We start from the raw sequence: 25589 nt of genomic DNA, 5'->3' as shown, positions 1-25589 counted from the left end.
CAAAAGAAATGGGAACGTGTTACTTAACATGTTCATGCATAATTCTTATTTAAAGCTCTTAAGCCATCCCCACTAAAATAGATTACTTCTATTTTTTAACTAGGAATTGTAAAAATCTACAATTACAACAAAGGGTGAAAGAAAAGTTTCTAAGAAAAAAATTTGTCCATTTCCTAGATTTTCTAGGTTCTTTTTACCATTAATTCTGATTTAACTCGTTTTGGCTAAAAATGAAGGTATCTTTTTTTTTTTTTTTAAACGACAGTGTCTCTGTCACCCAGGCTGGAGTGCAGTGGTGCAATCTTGGCTGACTGCAACATCTGCCTCCTGGGTTCAAGCAATTCTCCTGCCTCAGCCTCCTGAGTAGCTGGGATTACAGGCATGCACCACCACGCCTGGCTAATTTTTTTGTGATTTTAGTAGAGACGGGGTTTCACCATATGGGCCAGGCTGGTCTTGAACTCCTGACCTCAGGTGGTCTGCCTGCCTCGGCCTCCCAAAGTGCTGGGATTACAGGCATGAACCACTGTGCCCAGCCAAAGGTAATTTTTTAATAATTCTTTGCTTCTCACTCCAACCATTTCTTATAAGACACGTATTCGAGATGATCCGCATGGCTCTAGGGCTCCTGAGCCCTTACCATACAATAGATAACTTTTCGTTTCTCAAGTGAAGGATACTGTGAGTGATGAGTGTCCATCATAGCACACTAAATCTCACAAAGATCTGTGAGCACTTCTTCATAAAGTTACATCACTGGCCCTCAGCTCCAGGAGTAGGTGTTTGTTGGAAGATGTATGAAAAAGTAAATTTTTTTTCTTTAAAAATGTTTAAAATGTTTCTTTTATAAAATGTTTCTTTCTGTTAAAATGTTTCTTTTAAAATGTTTAAAATGTTTCTTTTAAAAATTTTTAAAAGTTTTCTTTTAAAACGTTTTTCTTTTAAATGAAAACTTCTTTTAAGAAAAATGAAACTTTTTTCTTAAAATCCCCAAACCAAAAAATATCCGAAGGATTGTTATTGGGAAGAACATCCAATTATTGGGAAGAAAATCCAAGACAGTTTGGACTTGTTTTGTATTCCTCGCCAGAATTTATTGTGGGTCAGCTGCTTACAGGTGAAATTCAGGCTTCTGAGAGATGTAACTGCTTCTCGATGTGAGAGTGAAGAGATGTATTTGATCAGCCAGATGCAAGCATGCTGGTCACTGCTTCCACCTGCTTCTCCGGGCTAATAACCACCTTCTGAGTTATCCACCTGTCTGTAGATTTGCAGTACTCCAGGCGGGCATGAAACAAAATGTTCAGAAAGTGACCCTCAATCTTTTGAAATCACAGATGTTCAGATTTTACTAAGATTATTCAGGACTAACACCGTGAATGGTTTATTAGTGGCTGAGGCTTAGCTTGATGAACTGGACTGAGAGCTAAACAGCCCTCGTCCTCCTGTGTATGGCTGAGGTGGATGTTGGTCAGTGTGTTTACAGCAGTGGCAGAGCTTCGAGCTGTCTAAGAAAAAAAGGGCTTACAGCTTCAAAGAAAAGGTCTCCGACATGCAGCAAAATCTGTCCCTCTTGGAGATTTTATAATTGCGATGCACTCTGGCGTATTAGGGACTCTGAGAAGTCATGTGGTCAAGAATCTTTTGATCTTTGTATAACAATGCTTTTCGCACAAAGAAAATACTTAGGTATGGGATATTTTTTTTCACGTAACACTGAACTACCCACAGATGATCATGTTCTGAGGAATGGACATTCAGAGTCACTTGCCTGGGCCACATCTGTTTTCCTCATTTCTACCTTGCCTTCTATTGGGGCGTTTAGCTGAACCAGCCATATCTTCAAAGAGAAATTCACAAGAGATGAACTTAGAAAAGCGAAGACCTCCACACCTCCAAACAATTTAGTCAGCATTTCTATTAGTTTGTTTTCACGCTGCTATGAACAAATACCGAGACTGGGAAATTTATAAAGGAAAGAGGTTTGACTCACAGTTCCACATGGCCGGGCATGCCTCAGGAAACTCACGGCAGAAGCGGAGGAGACACATCCTACATGGTGGCAGGCGAGAGAGAGAAGTAAGAGCAGGGAAAACTGCCTTATAAAACCCTCAGATCTCAGGAGAACTCACTAGCACCAGAACAGCATGAGCCAATCACCTCCCACCTGGTCTCTCCCTCAACACGTGGGGATTATAATTTGAGATGAGGTTTGGGTGGGATGCACAGCCAAACCGTATGAGCATTTACTGAATAGATATTATTAGGTGCTGTTTCAAATGCTTTGTGTTTATTTAAACAATCGACCCTCAAAACAACCCAATGACGTAAATCCTGCTGTCACACATTGCAGATAAGGAGAGCTGAGGCTCAGTGAGCATAAGAAATCTACCTCAGCTAAGAAGTGGAGAAACCACAATCTGAACGCGGGCTGGCTGTTCTAGAATAAGCCCTCATAACCATGATGTCATATTGCACTCTACTCTCCAAATATAGCAAAGCCAAAGACACCAGCATGGAGACATGAATTGTTCACTCCTAGTTCGCAGGGGACTCCCAGAGACCAGCCAGACCATCTGGGTTCAGAAAGCCCCTCTGCACTTTCCAGCTATGACTTAACCTCTGTCTGCTTCGAGGTTTTCTTTTTTCATTCTTTTTAAAACGTTAAAAAAGCAGAGGATGATTTCATGAGGCCGTGAGAAGTTCTCAATATATGCCCACTATTACCCCGTCAAAGCTAGTCTCATAACAGCCTTCACCTATTGACCCTGATCTCCACAGTGGGCTTTCAAATACGTACAGAGAGGTGACACACACCCTTCTCCGGCTAAGGACTGCTGGATCCTTTCAGAGTCTCTCAGACTAGGGCCTTCAGGGCACTTTCACTTCTGCTCAGATTTTCAACAATCCTTATGCCAATCATTGGATTTCTGATCTCTCGTTCCTGAACATCATATCATGAAGAGTTTTTTCTTACAGTCCTTCACAGGTTAACCTTTACTTCATCAGTGATGAAACTGTCAGCATTACTACAAACTGTTAAACAAGCAGAATTTTATTTTGAAAAGTTTGTTTCCTCTTTTATCTATCTTCCCTCCCACAGGAAATACTTTAATGTAACAGTTAGTGAGTCTTGAAAAGAGCCAGTTATATGGTCATGTTGAGCATTAGTTGAGTGTACAACTGCGTATTTTTCTTCTCTATCGCATTAATAAGAATAGAGTCTTTTTTCATGCAAGATGATACTTTGAGGAGGATCTGATCAAATGCCTTCTAAATTCCCTCTTAATCCTGAGATTCTGTGATTTGAGGCTGCTTCTGCAATTTTGCTCAATGTACATACATACTGAAGTCCTCCTTATTCCAAAGCAGTAAGTTCATTCGACATTTTGTTTAGGGGAAATCTCATTTTAGAACTATAGTATATAGACATTTATATATATAAGTAGGTGTCTATATATAAATGTGTGTGTGTGTATATATATATAACCTCCCATCTCCTGTTTTCTTCTAAGAAATTGCTTCTTCAGAAAGTGATTAAATTGGTTTTATAGCGGTTTATCTAGTCCTGCTGCTTATTCTCCCACTTGACATGTTAATCCCCTCTCTATTTTATCAGATACCCTTTGGGTATTGCCATCAGATCTAAACAAATGTTTCTAGTGATGGGAAATCTAGGGCAGCAACCTCCTTCATTCCAGAAGACCATTAAGAATTCTTGACAGAGAGCAGCCCCTTGGAACAAATAAACACAATCAAAAAGGCCCAGCTTAGCCCATCAGTTTCTCTGAAGGCACGGGCCCCGGCTGGGATATATAGGAAAACAGACCTATGATCAAAAGCGTTCATTCACAGAAGAACCTCCCTGAGAGGTGTTCACAGATTGTAAAGTAGTGAGGTGCTTGCGAACAGAGTGGACAAAGCAGCGTGTGGAAATCAAGCGTAGTGTGTCTATTCACAGTCGCAGATGCACCCAATATACTAAAATCTGACCACAGCTAACACATCTGCATGTCTCTTCATTTTTATGTCTTGGTCACCATCTATTCCCACCATTCTTCTTTTTTTTTTTTTTTGATTCAATTTTGAAAGAAGTTCTACTGTGGGTAATAGTCCTACCAATCTTACAGGGAATGCCTCTTGGTAAAAATTTAGGATTTTAATTAGGGAGAAAATGTAAGTCATTACAAAGTATTAAACCCTTAGTAACTGAAGTTGAAGTTCACAAGGTTAAATCCTCAAATTTCATGTCAATCATACCATATATTCTAAGATACACAAAGAAATCAGATATACACAGACACCAATGCAAGTGACACTACTTTTGTGTCATTTTGTATTTAATATTGTTGAAGGCTTTATTAATGCCTTAAAAAACACAAAAAGCTCTTGAACATACATTTATTATCTGGAGGAATAAATGCACTCCAAATTCTTATCATCAGAACTCTGGAAAAAGACTTATAAATTCTCTCCAGTATTTTAGAAATTGGTATCTAAATAATTCCATTTCGTACTAGGTTAGTAATGTAAGTTGTCCTCATTCAGCTTTTAAATTTTGAAAAAAATTTTAGTTTCAAATATAATAAAGACAAGTACATATTCAAAATTTATTTTCTATTACTGTTTTCTGGCCAAAAGGAGTTGAAGAATTTTCTTCCTTATGACAAATGTTGTCAGATTTTTTTTTAAAAAAAAGCAAAATATAACAGAATAGTTTTGAAGACTAACTCTATATGAAGGTTTTAATCATAGCGCAGTTAAAATAACATTTAATATAGATTCACTTCACTGGATGTCACCTTTTAAAACATCAGTATTTCTCCTATCATTTCTGGATGGTCCTGACATTCTCATATCTTCTTCAACATGATTTCTTCATTTTCCTTCTCTAGAGTTTTGTTGAGTTAAAATAATGGCTTGATGAAGATCATATGAGAGTTAGTGGCTCTGTGGTATTTCTTAAATGTGGGGCAAAGCTGGGCCGGTTGATAATGTAACTCATTAAAATGAGCTGTATTTTCAGTGGCCCAGGCTAGCTGGGCAGTCTGATAGGCCTTTGTTCCTCTGGTAGATAAGGACTAGAGCCGGGCGTGGTCGCTTACGCCTATAATCCCCAGCACTTTGGGACGCTGAGGCAGGCAGATCACCTGAGGTCGGGAGTTTGAGATCCGCCTGACGAACATGGGGACGCCCCTTCTCTACTAAAAATACAAAATTAGCTGGGCATAGTGGCATGTGCCAGCTACTCGGGAGGCTGAGGCAGGAGAATCACTTGAACCTGGCAGGCGGAGGTTGCAGTGAGCTGAGATTGCAGCGTTGCACTCCAGCCTAGGCAACAAGAGTGAAACTCCAGCTCAAAAAAAAAAAAAGACTAGAGTCCATTCTTCCACTAGTTCAGGGCAGCGGCCCAAAAAGCCCAAGAAAGACCCTGCACGGAATGCCATTGTTTAGAAGAGATTTGCATTTAATGATGTGTTACAGGTAAAGTACTTCCTGAGCAAAAAGTCTCATTCACTCGATGTTTGGGAGAATGTTAAATTTTATAATCACAGTTGCCTTTCTCTGTGGAAAAGATTTTTTATTTTTATTAATTTTATTTTAAGTTCTGGGAGGAAAAGATTTTTTTAATTTGCTATGATCACTTCCTCTCAATTTTTTTCTTACAGCCATGCATACTCTGTAATCTAAATTTCTTAAATTTATTTAAAAATCAGAGAAAAAAACAAACAACTCGAGGGAATAAAAACAAGCACAAGGTAAACAAACAAACAAACAACTTTGCCATTATACTTTCTCCTGGACAACTGCAGATATTTCTTGTCATTTCCATTCTGTTTCAACACTGCAGAACAATACCCTCGTGGCCCAGTGGTGAAGCAATGTGCACATGAGTGGCAAAACATGGGACCCAGAAAAGGAGTATAAATGTAAATAAAACTTTTAAAATCCCAGTAATGCAACAGCTTCTTTCCTTGTTTACTGGATGAATGTCCATTCCACATGAATTCGTATTTTGGTTCCAGGAGGCCATGCACATAAGCCCTAATAACAACGACCACTATTTGCAGGGGGTAAAACAGCCTGAGGCCAGTGTCTACTGGTGGCGAACTTGCAAAAGTCTTCTGGAAGACTCATAAAATTATGTTCTATTTGTTTGCAGGATTCGGGGAACCATGGAAATAGAAAAGGATAGAAACAAGGCATGCTTTTGACGTTTCTTGGGCTGGGTAGTAGAAAAATAGGTGTTTTCCTTTGGGGTTTTTTGCAGCTGAGAATACTTTTTCATTTTCCTCAGTCCTTAAGGGAGTGGTAGGCTTTGGCAGTCCGGCTGTTGACAAAATCTGTCTTCTTAAACTGAGCCTTAGGAATAAGCAAACAGAAACGTGAAAGGTAACAAAACTGGCACATAAAAAAATGCAGTTTTTTAGTGATTTCTTACCAGGGTCAAGAGGGCCATTATTACCTGGCTCTGTTAACTATGACCCATTCCTCGTTCGTGTTCTTACCTTCTTGTAGGCATGATGGAGTTCCGTGTGCGCCCACAGAGAATACAGGAGGACAGAAGCAGCTTTGCTTGCTTTGTTGGAGGCATAGCTGAAAAGAAAAGAATACTCTGAGATCAGGCAGAATGAGCGAGGCTTCTGGATGCTCCTGGCGATGTTCTGAAGACTTCACTCTTCAACTGCTGCCCCCAGCAGCCGCCCATGAAGTCAGGTCACTCAGGGACCAATTAGACAGCGAGCTCTGGAAGGCAGGGACCACGTCTGTTTTTGTTTTCTTTTTAAACCACTAGGACAGTGCTAATAAATAAATAGTTTATAGAGAAAAGCCCTGATATTTATAAGGAATATATCCTTAGACATGTTACAAATCCTTGAATTATTTATAGAACAGAATCTATATTTGTATGGTTATAATGTATGTTTACAGAATAAAAATGCATGGAAGTATGACTGAAAAATAGACATGATTTTTGTGACACTAGGAACGTAGGAGTAAAGTACTTTTTCAAGTCAATAAAAGAAATTCTTGTGGCAGCCCTTGTTAAAGCAGTGTCAGAATCTCTTTACGTTTCGGTATAGAGCAAATGGAAAACTTGTTCCTGCTATAAATCCAAGTCACCACTGCATTTGACATTGTACTTAGCATTTTATGTTTGGCTTTTATTTTTTATTTTGTTATTTTTTTTTTGAGACGGAATCTTGCTCTGTCACCCAGGCTGAAGTGCAATGGCGTGATCTCGGCTCACTACAACCTCTGCCTCCCGGTTCAAGCAATTCTCCTGCCTCAGCCTGCCAAGTAGCTGGGATTACAGATGTGCACCACCATATCTGGCTAATTTTTGTATTTTTAGTAGAGATGGGGATTTGCCATGTTGGCCAGGCTGATCTCAAACTCTTGACCTCAGGTGATCCACCCGCCTCAGGTCCCAAAGTGCTGGGATTACAGGCGTGAGCCACCCTGCCTGCCCCATGTTCTGCTTTGAAATTTACCCTAAATGTCCCACTTCTGGCTTAGATCAGTGCTGCCTTAGAGCTCTTTCTCTTCTATCACCTGACTAGCACATGGCTGATGTTTTTTTTTAAACAAAGATTTTTTTTACCTATATCATAGGCGTTTGTAAACATAAAACCAAAACCAGAGAGTGCAGAGATGTTCAGAGAAGAGCACGACGTGTTCTTTCAACAGTGAAAAGCCTTTCTCTTCCATACTAGCTTGGCAGGGAGGATCAGTCAAATAGCATCTCACAGACTTGTTAGTACGTCCTGGACTTTTCAGAATCACTTGTGAAAACTGGAGGGCAAATAAATCCGTGAAAGTGATGGGTCTCTGATATTCGAAACTGGAAAAAGGTATTCAATTGCGAGGGTGTTATATTCATAAAGTTTGTTTATAAGTTGGTTGTTTGGTACTTGATACTCATTTATTCAAAGATGTGACGTTATAAATGATAATTAGTTCCTAGGCTAGCCCACAAATGATAGGTCAGATATACAACACTCTAGTGAGGAAAGGGCAGCAGACACAACTGGCAGAAGCTCCTGTTAACTTTTGTTTTTGAGACAGGGCATGTGAAGACTCACTCACAAGTGGACACTCAGGGCAATAAACAAGTAACAGAGTAGCTAACCCCCTAATAAGCTACCAGAAGTTTCCAAAAGTAACTGCATATTTCCATGTGCAACAATTGTCTGAATACTCAAATAATAAACATCATACTATCTTTTTTTTTTTTTTTTTTTGAGACAGTGTCTTGCTCTGTCACCCAGGCTGGAGTGCAGTGGTGCGATCTTGGCTCACTGCAACTTCTGCTTCCCAGGTTCAGGTGATTCTCCTGCCTCAGTCCCCAGAGTACCTGGGACTATAGGCTCGTGCCACCACACCCAGCTAAGTTTTGTATTTTTTTAGTAGAGATGGGGTTTCACCATATTGGCCAGGCTGGTCTTGAATTCCTTACCTCATGACCCGGCTAATTTTTGGTTTTTTTTTTTAGTAGAGACGGGGTTTCACCATATTGCCCAGGCTGGTCTCAAACTCCTGACCTCAAGTGATCCACCTGCTTTGGCCTCCCAAAGTGCTGGGATTACAGGTGTGAGCCACGGTGCCCGGCCATCACTGCTTCTTCTAAGCCACCTGGTGTGACGTCTCCTCCCAAGATGGTAGTGAGGAAAAGGGCACTTGCCTGTCCAGAGGACTCCTGCTCTGCCTACATTCTGCTGTTACTAAATCACAGCTGTGGCTCTGGGAAACTAATTCCTTAGGCCAATTCAATGCTGAAATACACTACGAAGAGAGGCTCTGGAGTTTGACCCTCTCTTGATACTTTAGAGGAAAAGGGACAAGCATGTGGCATGATGGATCCGGTTCTTCTTCTGGCTGATCACTGAGGGCTGACCAGATGACCTGGCTTGGCTTTACATCCATGACGCTCATGACTGCACCTTTACAACCGGGTTATTTACACGCAGGGTGCTGAGGGAACAGGGAGGTGGCAGACAGACTTACGCATCGCCTGCACTGATGGTCATAATTTTCTGGATGCCCCCGGTGTTTAGAAGGTCCCGTGCATTCTGGTAACTGTTCTGGATTATGTTGTTCAACGTGTAACAGGCAGAGGCTGTGGTTTCAATGAGAAGGTCAGTACTCGGGACTGTGTCAGGAATGATGGAGACCAAATCGGGGAGAGTTTCTTTGGCTAAAATGAAAAAAAAGAACACAGCTGGTTAACAACGCATGGAAAGATACAACTTCCCTAATAACAACTTTTTACAACTGTTTGAAAAGAGGATACTCTGTGCTCAGCACACGGAAAATTTTTGCAGAATGTAATTTGGCAGAAATGTCAGGAACTTAAAAACATTTCACCTTCTTCAATTCAGTAATTCCATGTCTAGGAATACATCTTTTTTTTTTTTTTTTTTTTTTGAGACGGAGTTTCGCTCGTTACCCAGGCTGGAGTGCAATGGCGCGATCTCGGCTCACCGCAACCTCCGCCTCCCGGGTTCAGGCAATTCTCCTGCCTCAGCCTCCTGAGTAGCTGGGATTACAGGCACGCGCCACCATGCCCAGCTAATTTTTTGTATTAGTAGAGACGGGGTTTCACCATGTTGACCAGGATGGTCTCGATCTCTTGACCTCGTGATCCACCCGCCTCGGCCTCCCAACGTGCTGGGATTACAGGCTTGAGCCACCGCGCCCGGCCAGGAATACATCTTAAAGATATTACTTTGAAAATGAAAAAAGCTTTCTAGAGAGAGCTTTATCACAGTACTACAGGTAAATGAAAAACTAAAAACCTCAATATCCTAAGAATAGGAATATGATTAATAAAACACACCTGCAAAGACTATATTCATTACAACACAAATCTACGAAGCATGTATAATAACAAGAAAATAATTACGTTAATAGTATATGTGAAAAAATCAGTCCACTTATTTATATAAAGAATACTTAATATTATTGGTCAGGTGCAGTGGCTCACACCTGTAATCCCAGCACTTTGGGAGGCCAAGGAGGATGGATCACTTAAGGTCAGGAGTTCAAGACCAGCCTGGCCAACATGGTGAAACCTCGTATCTACTAAAAATACAAAAATTAGCCAGGTGTAGTGGCGTATGCCTGTGCCTGTAGTCCCAGCTACTCAGGAGGCTGACGCACAAGAATCGCTTGAACTGGGAGGCGGAGGCTGCAGTGGGCAGAGATCATACTCCAGCCTGGTAACAGAGAGACCCTGTCTCCAAAAACCAAGCAACCAACCAAAAACTATAATATCACCAAAAAAAAAAAAAAAGAAAGAAAAGAAACACCACATAAGAAACCTGAGGAAAAACGTCAATAGGAGCTGTTTCTCTACAACAGTATTAACAGTGAACTAAAATAATTTAGGGCCAGGCAAAGGAGCTCATGTCTGTAATGCCAGCACTTTGGAAGGCCGAGCCAGGAGGAGCACAGGAGTTTGAGACCAGTCTGGAAAATATAATGAGACCCTTTCTCTATTTAAAAAACATAAATAAATAAACAAACAAACTGTGCTTTCCAAGGTTTTTTCAAGACATAAATAATACTACTATTTTAAAAAGAGAAATAAACTATTTTAAATGTACATTTCTACTATGTATATAACTTCTAGGTTACAAGTTTGAGTTTGGCTTCTTTCTTTTTTGTACTAACAAGTATCAAAAAAGTAGACACATCACCTTCCATAATTAGGCTACAGAAAATGAAAAAGCCACGTGTAAAAGAATGAAGCTGGATCCTCATCTCTCACTTTATACAAAAATCAGCTCCAGACAGATTAAAGACTTAAATCTGAGACCTGAAACCATAAAAATGCTAGAAGGTAGCACTGGAAAATCTCTTGTAGACATTGGCTTAGGCAAAGAGTTCATGACCAAGAACCCAAAAGCAAATGCCACAAAACCAAAAATAAGTAAATGGGACCTAATTAAATTAAAAAGCTCCTGCACAGCAAAAGAAATAATCAACAGAGTAAACAGACAACCCACAGAGGGGGAGAAGATATTCACAAACTGCATTCGACAAAGGGCTAATATCCAGAATCTACAAAGAACTCAAATGAATCAGCAAGAAAAAAACCAAGTAATTCCATCAAAAAAGTGGCCTAAGGACATGATGAGACAATTCTCAACAGAAGATATACAAATGGCATATGAAAATTTTTTGATATGCGTCAAACAAATGAAAAAAATGCTCATCATTACTAGTTATCATGGAAATGCAAATTAAAAGCACAATGAGATACCACCTTACTCCTGCAAGAATGACCGTAATTTAAAAATCAAAACATAACAGATGTTAGTTGGCATGGATGTAATGAAAAGGGAACACTTCTATACTGCTGGTGGGAATGTAAACTAGTACAGCCACTATGGAAAACAGTGTGGAAATTCCTTAAAGAACTAAAAGTAGATCTACCATCTGATCCAGCAATCCCACTACTGGATATTTGCCCAAAGGAAAAGATGTCATTATATGAAAAAGACACTTGCACATGCATGTCTACAGCAGCACAATTCACAACTGCAAAATATGGAATCAACCTAAATGCCCATCAGCCAACAAATGAGTAAAGAAAATGTGGTGTATATACACCATGGAATACTACTCAGCCATTAAAAAGCAAGAAATAATGGCCTTTGCAGCAAATTGGATGGAACTAGAGACCACTATTCTAAGTGAAATAACTCAGGAATGGAAAAGCAAATATTGTATGTTCTCACTTATAAGTGAGAGCTAAGGTATGAGGATGCAGAGGGGTAAGAGTGATATAATGGATTTGGGGGCCTTGGGAGAAAGGGTAGACAGGGGGCGAGGGATAAAAGACTGCACATTGGGTACAGTGTATACTGCTCAGGTGACAGGTGCACCAAAATCTCAGAAAACATCACTAAATAATTTATCCATGTAATGAGCACTACCTGTACCCAAAAAAACTATTGAAAAATTTAAAAAGGTATTAATATTTGAAAAGTCCACTAGAACTTGTCCTATGATACATGTTTTGGTCAATGTGAACCGGTACTTACACTTTTTGTAATAGTTATTTTCATGTATGTTTTCCTCTAACCACTTTAGAGTCTTCTTAAAAGATAGAGAGCAGGCATCTTTTGCTTTTGCTGATCCCCACAGCTCCAGAATACATGTTGTGTTTATCAGGGATTAACAAATACTGACTAATTTTATTGTGTGCCTTCATCTGCATTCATGTGGCATCTTGAAACACATTTCTCTCTCTATGATACTGGATTGTAATGAATTGTGTGACTGTCTCAACTTCAAATGAGGCCGTGGGTTCCTTGAAGTCAATTATCTTACTTATTTCTGTGTTTCTAGCATTAATCATTATTCCCGAAACAGACAAGTCACATTATATGTCATCATAATACCTGGACCTGATTGACAGGTAAGACATACCTTCTGCCCACAGGCCTGAACACTTTCTGTTTTTAACTGTGGTTCAAGCACACCGCACACTGTGGAGAGCTCCGTGTTTGTCTAAAGCCAGAGTGCTTTAGTTTCAGTCACGGTTCTGCTACTAATTTATGGCTCTATGGCTTAAGTAAGCTACTTAACCTCTCTGATTGTTTTTCCCTAAGTTGCAATGTGGGATAATATTGTCTACTTCACAGGGCTGTTTTGAGGAAATGAGTCAATGAATGTTAACTGTATCATAGTCCTGAGCATGTGGTAAGCTCTCAATGGATGCCATTATCAGAAGACTTTTTCCTTTTACTAAGTTCAACTATAGAATGAAAGGCTTTGACTGGCAAAATAGCACTGTGAGATACACACCCATGTCTTCTGTGTGAAATCTGTTATTCTGTTACCATGCTACATTGCCTGTCTTTAAGATTTTCCGAAAATGTAAGTTTCAAGTTTTTTTCTCTAGACATAGTAAAATGTAACAACTTTATTGCAGGTCAGAACAGGGAAAGTTACCTGGCTCTCATGAGAAACACAAAGCATCTGTTCAAGCTGATTTTCACTTATTTCTGGCTATTAAATTCTGAATCAAGACAAGGAAGTCCTTGTACTTACATATTTGACATGAAGTGAATTTGGAATTTTAAAATTGCATTTATTTTGCTGAAGCCTCTTCTCTCTGTTATCCTTAAAGTGAAGTTTATCAACAGAATCATCTAACATAAACCATGCGGCTATAGCTACACCTTCCCAACATTTAGGGAACCTGCGGCCAACAGCATCTCTGCCCTGAAGGTACATGCACGACGTGTACAGTGCTGTTATTTACCTTGGCAATGTCTTAAAGACAGAGGCAATTTTTCATTTGGGAAAATAACAAAAAATGGAAAAGATAATACACCTCTATTCAAGTTCAGCACAAAAGACCACGGGGAGAGCATTTTAATAATTTGGAGAGTGCCTATGGCGAGGTCTCTTTCAGATTCACTGAGAATTTTCCAGGCTATCTCTACTCATAATGGGCATGAAGCCATTGTATAAAACCTCCTGTCAAATGTGCCGCTGGCTGGTTTTGAAAATGACATTATTAAAATACAACTGCAGCCTTAATATCTCTGGGGCTGTGTATGTGCATATTTAAAAATCGAATCCATTAAAACAAACAAACAAACAAAATGTTGTTTCTAATTTTTGTGAAATTTTGTGAAAAACTGAATTTGAGTTGTTACAAATGACCGGTTTACAGAGCACTGTGAAGCATGTTTAATTTTAGCATTATCTTTCTATTAGCTCATTTTGCAATTTTTTTTTTGAGACACAGTCTTGCTCTGTCACCCGGGCTGGAGTGCAATGGTGCAAAATTTTGGCTCACTGCAACCTCTGCCTCCTGAGTTTAAGAGATTATCCTGCTTCAGCCTCCTGAGTAGCTGGGACTATAGGTACACACCTCCACCCCTGGCTCATTTTTTTGTATTTTTAGTAGAGATGGGGTTTCGCCACATTGCCCAGGCTGGTCTCGAACTCCTGAGTTCAGGCGATTCACCTACCTCCACCTCCCAAAGTGCTAGGATTATAGGCATGAGCTATCGTGCTTGGCCTCATTTTGTAATTTTTTTACTCGATACAACAAACATTTATCACATACTTCTTGGTATAAGTAAACAAATAAAAAGTTATGTTATTTGATAATGTAACACAGTTATCATCTGTCAATAATACAGAGTAAAAGGCAAAATATGTCTCATCATAGTTACTAAAAAAAAAAAATCCATGCCAAATCTGCTATATTCAGTGACTCCTTCTTTTTGTCTTTTTATTGTGATTATTTGTTTATCCATTTTTTAAAAGTTCAACACGCTGCCAAACTGCTAAAGTAAACCACCACCACATTTGTTTTTCAAATGTGCTAGAATAGAGAGCCACAGAGAGAACATTCTGAAAGACGACTATATGGATTAGAAAGACTCCACTGGGTGCTGTGACTCAGGGGGCCACCCGGTGAAAAGTAACAACAATATTACTTATCTCATTAATTATCGATATGCTCTAAAATTTCTCTCTTGTAGTAATTTAAAAAAATTAGATATTTAAAAAAATCTCTGGTGAGATCCACTGAGAAAGCCTGTTTGTGGTATCTGGCGGCACAAAAGGCAGGAAGATTTATCACCTACTCCTCACTCCCATTTCCAGGGCAGTTCTGTGAACAGAAGGTTATAATGTTTCATTGCATTGTATCTTCAGTTTGTACATATTACATGTAGATACTCATATGGACTCACCAATTTCATTCTGCAGAGAAAGATTCCGGGACAGATTCCTCAGCAGCGAGATGGCTGTCTTTTTCACACTTGGGTCACCGACATATAGCATCTTTCGGGTGTGCTGCAGGCCACTTTCCTTCTGGACAACTGTCTGAGCTACTGACGTCGGCATCTGTTTGGTGAGACACATCTTAGAAGTGCTATTGCATTGCATTTCACGGTAATTTGAAGTTTTCTACAGATTACCAGAGGTTGATGAAAATGTTTTATTTTATTTTATTTACTTTGAGATAGAGTCTCTGTCACCCAGGCTGGAGTGCAGTTCCCAATCTCAACTCACCACAACCTCTGCCTCCTGGGTTCAAGTGATTCTCCTGCTTCAGCCTCCTGAGTAGCTGGGATTACAGGTGTGTGCCACCACGCTCAGCTAAGTTTTTTGTATTTTTAGTAGGGATGGGGTTTCACTATGTTGACCAGGCTGGTCTCGAACTCCTGACTCAAGTGATCTACCCACCTCAGCCTCTCAAAGTACTGGGATTACAGGCATGAGCCACCATGCCTAGGTGAAGATGTTTTAAAACCTAGGACTGTAATTAAACTAGTCTGAAGGTATTTTCTTTAAACTCTTATTAGGTTTTTAAGTCAATCCTAGATAAAAACTGTTTATTCAGTACTTTCAAATGCAATCTTGGGCCATGGCATGGTGGCTCACGCCTGTAATCCCAGCACTTTGGGAGGCCGAGGTAGGTGGATCACCTGAAGTCAGGAGTTCGAAACTAGCCTGGCCAACACGGTGAAACCCCGTCTATACTAAAAAAATACAAAAACATTAGCTGATCACGGTGGCACATGCCTGCAATCCCAGCTACTCAAGAGGCTGAGGCGGGATAATCGCTTGAACCTGGGAGACAGAGGTCGTGGAGAGGAGAATTGCACCACTGTGCTCCAGCCTGGGTGACAGAGCAACATTCTGTCTCAATCAATCAATCAATGCCATGTTGGATTTGATTAGGTTATTACATTTTTTGCATCTGTGTTTACAAATAAAATAGATGTCCCTCTTTCTTTTCCTGTGCTGCCCTTTTCCCTTTTAGAATCAGGTTACACTAACATCATTCAGTTAGTTGGGTGGCATTTAATCCTTTTCTATGTCCTTTAGCTATTTGTGTAATACAAGTATAATCTCTTCTTTTGGGTGTGGTAGTATTTAGCTTTACAGATTGAATATCCCTTATTTGAAATGCTTGAGACCAGAGGTGTTTTGGGTTTTTTCAGATTTTGGAATATTTGCAAATACATAATGAACTATCTTGGGGATGAGAACCAAGTCTAATCATGAAATTTATTTATCTTTCATATATACCTTACACTCACAGCTTGGAGGTTATTTTATACATATGTGTGATAATTCTGTGCATGAAGTAGTTTGTAATACATGGAAGCATCAGAGAGCAAAGGTGTCACTATCTCAACCACCCATGTGGACACTCTGAGCTTGTTTGGCATCACCATTATTCCTGACTCTGATAAGCAATCATTTTCTCACACTTACCCATGTACCTGACAGTAAAAAATATGACAGAACATTAATACAGTTTTAAAAAATAATGTGTTCAGGTAACCACGCAGCGCAGTAGCATCACCAGAATACCTGTCTCAGCTGTTAGATGACAGCAACAGACAGCAGCAGGCTTTCAGTCTCTAACTACCATGCTGGGTTTGGATGGAAAGGTTACTGTCCACTGTGTTTGACTTTTTTCAGGTGAGAAGAAACTTGAGAAGCAATTGAGGGACCAGGAACTGGGTCCTCTAGGGATGAAGAGACATTCTGTTGAATGGTTTCGTAAAATGTTCCCTCCAGAGTCATCTGCCTCATTAACAGTGTTTTTTTTTCCTTCAGCGTTTAAGTTCATGGGTACATGTGCAGGATGTGCAGGTTTGTTACCTAGGTTAACGTGTACCATAGTGGTTTCCCGCACAGCTCATCCCATCGCCTAGGAATTAAGCCCAGCATCTATTAGCTATTCTTCCTGATGCTCTCCCTCATCCTCCAAGCCCCCAAAAGGCCGCGATCTGTGTTGTTTCCCACCAAGTATCCATGTGTTCCCATTCTTCAGCTCCCACTTATAAGCGAGACCACGTAGTGCTTGGTTTTCCGTTCCTGCATTAGTTTGCCACAGACACAGCTTCCAGCTCCATCCATGCCCCTGCAAAGGACGTGATCTCATTCCTTTTGATGGCTGTACCGTATTCCATGGTGTATATGTATGACATTTTCTTTACCCAGTCTATTACTGATGGGCATTTGGGTTGATTCCATGTCTTTGCTATTGTGAATAGTGCTGCAGTGAATATACATATGCATGTATCTTTATAAGAGAATGATTTATATTCCTTTGGGTATATACACAGTAATGGGATCGCTGGGTCAAATGGTATTTCTACCTCAAGATCTTTAGGAATCACCACACTGTTTTCCACAACAGTTGAACTAATTTGTACTCTCACCAATGGTAGGAAAGCATTCATTTTTCTCTGCAAACTCGCCAGCATCTGTTGTTTTTTGACTTTTTTTTTTTTTTTTTTTTTTTTTTTGAGACGGAGTTTCGCTCTTGATACTCAGGCTGGAGCGCAATGGCGCGATCTCGGCTCACCGCAATCTCCGCCTCCTGGGTTCAGGCAATTCTCCTGCCTCAGCCTCCTGAGTAGCTGGGATTACAGGCACGCGCCACCGTGCCCAGCTAATTTTTTGTATTAGTAGAGACGGGGTTTCACCATGTTGACCAAGATGGTCTCGATCTCTTGACCTCGTGATCCACCCGCCTCGGCCTCCCAACGTGCTGGGATTACAGGCTTGAGCCACCGCGCCCGGCCAGTTTTTTTACTTTTTAATAATTGCCATTCTGACTGGCATGAGATGGTATCTCACTGTGGTTTTAATTTGCATTTTTCTAATGATCAGTGACGTTGAGATTTTTTCGTGTTTGTTAATCACATGTGTGTCTTCTTTTGAGAAGAGTTTGTTCATGTCCTTTGTCCACTTTTTACATTTTTTTTTTTTTTTAAAGACAGTGTCTTGCTCTGTCACCCAGGCTGGAGTACAGTGGCATAATCTTGGCTCACCACAACCTCTGCCTCCTGGGTTAAGCACACCCCACCCATGCCTGGCTATTTTTTTTGTATTTTTAGTAGAAACGGGGTTTCTCCATGTTGGTCAGGCTGGTCTTGAACTCCCAACCTCAGGTGATCTGCCCGCCTTGGCCTCTCAAAGTGGGTTTTTTTTCTCCTTATAAATTTAAGTTCCTTGTAGACTCTGAATATTAGACCTTTTGTCAGGCAGATAGATTGTAAAATTTTTCTCCCATTCTGTAGGTTGTCTGTTCACTCTGATGATAGTTTCTTTTGCTGTGCAGAAACTCTTTAGTTTGACTGGATCCCATTTGTCAATTTTTGGTTTCATGGCTATTGCTTTCGGCATTTTTGACATGAAATCTTTGCTGGTGCCTATGTCCTGAATGGTATTGCCTAGATATTCTTCTAGGGTTTTTATAGGTTTGGATTTTACATTTAAGTCTTTAATCCATCTTGAGTTAATTTTTGTGTATAAGGTATAAGGAAGGGGTCCAGTTTTAATATTCTGCATATGTCTAGCCAGTTCTCCCAGCACCATTTATTAAATAGGGAATCCTTTCCCCACTGCTTCCTTTTGTCAGGTTTGTTGAAGATCAGATTGCTGTAGGTATGCAGTCTTATTTCTGAGTTCTCTATTCTATTCTATTGGTCTATGTCTCTGTATTGGTACCAGTACCATGCTTTTTTGGTTACTGTAGCCTTGTAGTACAGTTTGAAGTCAGGTAGCATGATGCTTCTAGTTTTGATCTTTTTAATTAGGATTGTTTGTTATTCAGGTTCTTTTTCAGTTCCATATGAATTTTAAAACAGTTTTTTCTAATTCTGTTAAGAATGTCAATGGTAGTTTAATGGGAATAGCATTGAATCTATACATTTCTTTGGGCAGTAGTTTACTGATAATTTTTAACATGAAGCGATGTTGGAATTTTATCAAAGGCCTTTTCTGCATCTATTGAGATCATGCGGTTTTTGTCTGTTGTTCTGTTTATGTGACAAATCGTGTTTATTGATTTGCGAATGTTGAACCAACCTTGCATCCCGGGGATGAAGCCCACTTGATGGTGGTGGATAAGCTTTTTGATATGCTGCTAGATTGAGTTTGCCAGTATTTTACTGAGGATTTTTTTTTTTTTTTTTTAAAGACAGGGTTTCACCACATTGGTCAGGCTGGTCTTGAACTCCTGACCTCAGGTGATCCGCCTGCCTCAGCCTCCCAAAGAGCTGGGATTACAGGCATGAGCCACTGTGCCCGACTGAGGATTTTTGTATCGATGCTCATCAGGGCTATTGGCCTGAAGTTTTTTTTGTTGTATCTCTGCCAGGTTTTGGTATTAGGATGATGCTGGTCTCATACAATGAGTTAGGGAGGAGTCCCTCCTTTTCAATTTTTTGGAATACTTTCAATAGAAATGGTACCTACTTTTCTTTGTACCTCTGGCAGAATTCAGCTATAAATCTGTCTGGTCCTGGGCTTTTTGTGGTTGGTAGGCTATTTATTACTGCCTCAATTTTAGAACTCATTATTGGTCTATTAAGGGATTCAATTTCTTCCTGGTTCAGTCTTGGGAGGTATATGTGTCCAGGAATTTATCCATTTTTTGTTGTAGATTTTCTAGTTTATGTGCATAGAGGTAGTTATAGCATTCTCTGATGGTTGTATGTATTTCTGTGGGGTCAGTGGTAATATCCCGCTTATCATTTCTTATTGTGTTATTTGATTCTTCTCTCTTTTCTAATAGTCTAGCCAGCAGATCATTTTATTAATTTTTTCCCCCAAAAAACGGCTCCTGAATTTGTTGATTTTTTTTGAAGGTTTTGTGTGTGTGTGTGTGTGTGTGTGTGTGTGTGTGTGTTTGTATCTCCTTCGGTTCCACTCTGATCTTGGCTATTTCTTGCCTTCTGCTAGCTTTGGGGTTTGTTTCCTTTTGGTTTTCTAGCTCTTTTAGTTGTGATGTTAGGTTGTTACTTTGAGATCTTTTTAGCTTATTGATGTGGGCAGTTAGTGCTATAAATTTCCCTCTTAACACTACTTTAGCTGTGTCCCAGAGATTGTGTTATATTATCTCTTTCTCTCTCTCTCTTTTTTTTTTAGAGACGGGGTTTCACCATGTTGGCCAGGATGGTCTCGACCTCGTGATTCGCCCGCCTCGGCCTCCCAAAGTGCTGGGATTACAGGTGTGAGCCACCGCGCCCAGCACACCTCTTTTTCTCATTAATTTCAAAGAACTTCTTGACCTCTGCCTTGATTTCATTACTTATCCACAAGTCATTCAGGAGCAAGTTGTTTGATTTCCATGTAGTTGTGTGGTTTTGAGTGAATTTCTTAATCTGGAGTTCTAATTTGTTTGCGCTGTAATCTGAGAGATGGTTTCTTATGATTTCAGTTCTTTTGCATTTGCTGAGAAGTGTTTTACTTGTGATTATGTGAACAAATTTTGAGTAAGTGCCGTAGGGTGAGGAGAAGAATGAATATTCTGTTGTTTTTTGGTGGAGACTTCTGTAGATATCTATAAGGTCTGCTTGATCCAGAGCTGGGTTAGTGCTTCTTGTTGAATTGAACCATCATGTAATACCCTTCTTTGTCTTTACCATTATGTAATACTCTTGTTTGTTTTTTTAATTTAATCTTTGTTGGGTTAAAGTCTGTTTTATCAGAACAAGGATTGCAACCCTTGCTTTTTTCTGTTTTTCCATTTGCTTGGTAAATTTTCCTCCATCCCTTTATTTTGAGCCTGTGTGTGTCTTTGCATGTGAGATGGGTCTCTTGAAGACAGCACACCAATGGGGTTTGGTTCTTTATCCAGGCTTGCCTTTCTTTGTCTTTTAACTGTTGCATTTAGCTCATTTACATTTAAGGCTAGTACTGTTATGCGTGAATTTGATCCTGTCATCATGATGCTAACTGGTTACTTTGCAGACTTGTCTATGTGGCTGCCTCATAGTGTCACTGGTCTGTGTACTTCAGTGTGGTTTCATAGTGGTTGGTAATGGTTTTTCCTTCTCATATTTAGTGTTTCCTTCAGGAGCTTTAGCAAGGTAGGCCTGGTAGTAATGAATTCCCTCAACATTTGCTTGTCTGAAAGGATCGTATTTCTCTTTTGTTTATAAAGCTTAGTTTGGCTGGAAATGAAATTCTGGGTTGGAAATTCTTTTCTTTAAGAATGTTAAATATTGGCCCCCAATCTCTTCTGGTTTGTAGGGTTTCTGTTGAGAAGTCTGCTGTTAGTCTGATGGGCTTCCCTTTGTGGGTAACCTGGCCTTTCTCTCTGGCTGCCCTTAGCATTTTTTCTTTCATTTTGACCTTCTAGAATCTGATGAGAATGTATCTTGGAGATGAACTTCTCGTGGAATATCCTACTGGGGCTCTATGCATTTCCTGAATTTGAATGTTGGCCTGTCTTGCTAGGTTGGGGAAATTCTCCTGGATGACATCTTAAAGTATGTTTTCCAACTTGGTTCTATTCTCCCTGTCTCTTTCAGGTACCCCAGTCAGTCGTAGGTCCAGTATCTTTATGTAATCCCACAATTCTTGGAGGTTTTGTTCATTCCTTTTCATTCTTTTTTCTCTATCCTTATCTGCCTGTCTTATGTCAAAGATTGTCTTCAAGCTCTGAGATCCTTCCCTCTGTTTGGTCTATTCTGCTTTTGATACTTTTGATTGCACTGTGGAGTTCTCATCCTGTATTTTTCAGCTCCATCAAGTTAGTTATGTTCCTTTTTAAACTGTCTATTCAGGTTATCAATTCCTGTATTGTTTTATCATGATTCTTGGCTTCTTTGCATTGGGTTATAACATGCCCTTTATCTCAATGAAGTTTAGCCATCTTCTGAAGCCTACTTCTGACAAGTCAGCCATCTTAGCCTCAGCCCAGCTCTGCGCCCTTGCTGGAGACTGTTGCAGTCATCTGGAGAAGAGGCACTCTGGCTTTTTGAGTTTTCAGCATTTTTGCATTGATTCTTTCTCATCTTTGTGGGCTTATCTACTTTCGATCTTTGAGGCTGCTGACTTCTGAAGGGGTTTTTGTGGGGTCTTTTTTTGTTAATGATGTTGTTGTTTTGTTTGTTTTTCTTTTAACAGTAAGGCTACTGACTGTCAGCAACCACAGGGATGATGTGGTTTACTGGAGTCTGCTCCAGACCTTAGTTGCCTCCGTTTTTCCCATACTTGGAGGTATCAACAGTGACGGCTGTGAAGCAGCAAAGATGGCAGCAGGCTCCTTCCTCTGGACACTCCATCCCAGGGTGGGCACTGACCTGCCGCTGGCCCAAATGCTCCTGTCAGAGGCGTCTGGAGACGGCTATTGAAAGGTCTCACCCAGTCAGGAGGAACAGAATTAGGGACCTGTTTATGAAGCAGTCTGGCTATAGGGCAGGTGTGCTGTGTTGGGGAGGACCCTTCCTCATCTGGACTGCCCAGACTCTCCAGAGTAAGCAAGCTGGAACAGGTCAGTTGGCGGCACCAACAGCTCAGTTGACTGAACCACAGAGAAGGTGGCCTCTCCTACTGCTGGGAGCTCTGTCCCAGGGAGAGATCAGAGCTCTGTCTATATAAATCTGGCTGGAGTGACTGAAGGCTCCCCACAGGGAGGCCCTGCCCAGTGAGGAGGAATGAACCAGGGTTGCACTTTAAAGCAGTTTGGACAGAATCTGGCACAGCAGCTGTGCTGTATTGGGGGGTATCCTTCAAATGGGCCACCTGGACTCTCTGGAGCTGGCAGGCTGGAATGTGGAGTTGACCGAACCACAGAAATGGGAGCCAGCCCTCCCCCAGGGAACTCCCTTCTGTTTCAGGCAGACTCACTGTGTTGCCATTGGCTGACTGGAATTCCAAGCCAGTGGGGTCTTAACTTGTGAAGTGCTGTGGAACTGGGGCCCACGGAACAATGCTGCTTGGCTCCCTGGATTCAGCCCCCTTCCTACGGGAATGTACAAAGGGAGTTGTCACCTTGCTGGAATTCTGGGGCCAGAGCGTGTAGAATGCTTATCTCTGTGAGCCCCTGTGCCAAGACTCCACACAGCTCTGTTTATCAGACCCAAGGCCCTGGTAGCATGGGCTCATGAGGGGATCTCACGAGGGGATCTCCTGATCCGTGGGTTACAAAGATCTGTGGGAGAAGCATGGTTTCTTGGGCAGGCTGCACAATCAGTCATCGCTTCCCTTCGCTGGGGGTGCGGGTTCCTTTGGCTCCATGAGGCTCCTGGATGGGCCATTGCCCTGCCCTGTTTTTCTTCATTCTCCTTGGGTCGAGATGATTGCCTAGTCAGTCCCAGGGCAAAAACCTGGACATTTCAGTTAAAGGTGCTGGATTCACTCCTGTCTGGGCCGTGGACTGCGGCTGCTTCTCATGGACTCTCTTGGCCCTCAACTCAACAATGGTTTTTATTTTAGCAGTCTCTCATTGATTTCATAAATAGAGATGACTTGTTCTGTTATGAATGCCTGCTGCTCTAGTCTTTCAATAAGTCCATCACACAATTTCACCCCGTCATCTACAGGCACGTTTTCTGCAGTGTTAACAACATCACTATTATCACAATTACCTTATTCAGAATCATTCTGGCTATTTCACCATTGGTCAGTGAATGAACAAGGGGAGCCTCGTTATCAATGTTAAAAACTTCTTCCAGCTTACTGATGGACTTTGAAGGTCTATTTTTTCTTGCAAAGGTAAGAAGTTCAGACATCATTTTTTTTCTCACTTGACATACGTAATCTTTCAAAGTCGCCACCTTTTTCGTTGTCACCACTGGACATAGTTGTAGGCCAGAGCTGTGTCAGGCATGCACACCTGTGTTTTTAGTCACTGTGTTTCAAGCAATGGCAACAGCATATACAGCATCTCCGTATATGCTATATATGCTATATAGATGCTTTGAATACTTCCTCACACCCACACCTCTGCACACTCTGCTAGCTAGCATGCTATTCAAGAAAGCGTTATTTTTAATCTACTCTCTATTCATCTAAGGATATCATGATCACAGGGCTAAACTGATGAAGTCACATTTGGGGGAAAGTACATAGAATAAACATTTTTAAAATGAGAATTTCAGCTGGGAGATGAGCCGAACAGTTGTCACATAATAACAAAATCCTGCAGTCGTCATCCAGTCGAGTCTCCCTGCAGCAAGCATAAGCCGCTTCGTACCAACTGTTTGTGAAACCAATCAAAAAAGATGTCCCTGGTGATCCATGTCTTTTTGTTAGCATAATAACAGACTGGTAAGAAATTCACTCCTTGAAAACAGTGAGGACATAAGCTTTTATCTAACACCCCACTTATGTGTGCCTGATGCATTAGCACATCCCAGCATAGTTATTCTGTCCCTGGCGGTCTTAATTCTAGTAGGTGCTGTCTCATCAGCTGTAGTCAGTGTCTTTCTGAGGCAATGATTTCAAAACGGTGATGTTTCATTGCATTATAGACTTGTTTTGGCTTCAGATTTTCATTAGCCATGACTTTGGCAAACTCAGTAAATTTCTTCACTGCTTTGTGATCAGCAGATGCTTTATTACCACAAATCCTTAAACATGTAACGCTGTGTCTTTTCTTAAATTTCTGCAACCAGCCTATTGATTATTCATAGTTCCTTTTAATTTTCAGTTCATCATGATCTTTGTTTCACGGTCAGGATACCATTATGTAGCATGTGTTCACCGTGACATGGACAGATTTGCACTTTCAATACATGATCAAGAACTTCATGTTTAGCTTTATGCAGTTTTCTAATCTTCACTAATTTCTGTTGATCACTCTCAGCATAGAACGTCAACAGTGTATCCTTCTGTTTCTTCTGGTCATATATGGATGTATCATACACTCCTGCCCAGTTTCTTTAACAGCTCGGCTTTCTGTGCTATAGGTAAACATAAATGCTTCCTCTTTTTATACTGTTACCCTGAGGAGTACTTGCAGACCATTTTGTCATTTTCCTTTTTTTTTTTTGAGACAGAGTCTCTGCTGCCCAGGCTGAAGTGCAGTGGTGCGATCTCAGCTCACTGCAACCTCCACCTCCTGGGTTCAAGCAATTCTCTGTCTCAGCCTCCCAAGTAGCTGAGATTACAGGCACCTGCCACCACACCTGGATAATTTTTGTATTTTTAGTCGAGATGGATTTCACCATCTTGGCCAGGCTGGTCTTGAACTCCTGACCTCATGATCCACCCGCCTTGGCCTTCCAAAGTGCTGGGATTACAGGTGTAAGTCACTGCACCTTGCTCGTTTTGTCATTTTCAATAATATCTTTATATCACAGAGCAAACAGTAAGCAAGAAAACAGCTGAGTCATGTGGGTAGGTCTTGGCCCCATGTGGGGCACTGTGGGAAACCTGCCATCAGCATGCCTGGCCGGCACACATGCCATTTTACTATCTTTTGTGGGTGTGGAAAGGATATATGGCAGCTGAAGGGAGCTGGGAGGGTTTTTTTTTTTCTGCTTGGGGATGCTGAGTAAACTGTGTACTGTGTGCCTGTGTTTTGACAGTGACTCGTCACATAAGGTCAAGTGTAAAATTTTCAATGCGTGTTGTCATGCTGGTGCTAAAAAGTTTTGGATTTTGCAGCATTTCAGATTTTGAAAATTTAGATTATATTTGCTCAGCCTACATTACTGTATATCTGCTACTCATTTCTACGGTGACATGGAATCTGTGTTCACCCAGAGAGCTAACTGAGCTGAGAAAAAATCTTAAAGGGAGATGTCTTTCATTATCAGTTCAGTTTATTTACTGCTTGATGATTAGTC

General features: G+C 40.7%; 1 protein-coding gene across 4 annotated transcripts in view; it reads right to left on the bottom strand.

Moving 5' to 3' along the window:
• Positions 1-4332: 4332 nt before the first annotated feature.
• The window catches only part of PKP2 (plakophilin 2), a 114266-nt gene continuing 93009 nt past the window's right edge, over positions 4333-25589 (bottom strand). For 3 of the 4 annotated variants that reach the window (XM_021673782.2, XM_064369865.1, XM_064369866.1), the window contains exons 10-13: positions 14730-14883; positions 9010-9199; positions 6510-6597; positions 6212-6363 (exon numbers count right to left, since the gene is read on the bottom strand). In XM_021673782.2, the coding sequence (XP_021529457.2) occupies positions 6295-6363; positions 6510-6597; positions 9010-9199; positions 14730-14883 (501 nt within the window). In that variant the 3' untranslated portion in view covers positions 6212-6294. Of the gene's footprint in view, positions 6364-6509; positions 6598-9009; positions 9200-14729; positions 14884-25589 lie in introns of all 4 variants that reach the window. The other variant, XM_064369867.1, reaches the window with a different exon arrangement.

The sequence above is a fragment of the Aotus nancymaae genome, unplaced genomic scaffold (assembly GCF_030222135.1).
Source record: "Aotus nancymaae isolate 86718 unplaced genomic scaffold, 86718_ANA_hifiasm-v0.15.2.pri h1tg000092l, whole genome shotgun sequence".
NCBI lineage: Eukaryota > Metazoa > Chordata > Mammalia > Primates > Aotidae > Aotus > Aotus nancymaae.
Note: the sequence above shows the minus strand (reverse complement) of the source record. Positions and strands in the feature narration are given on the sequence as shown.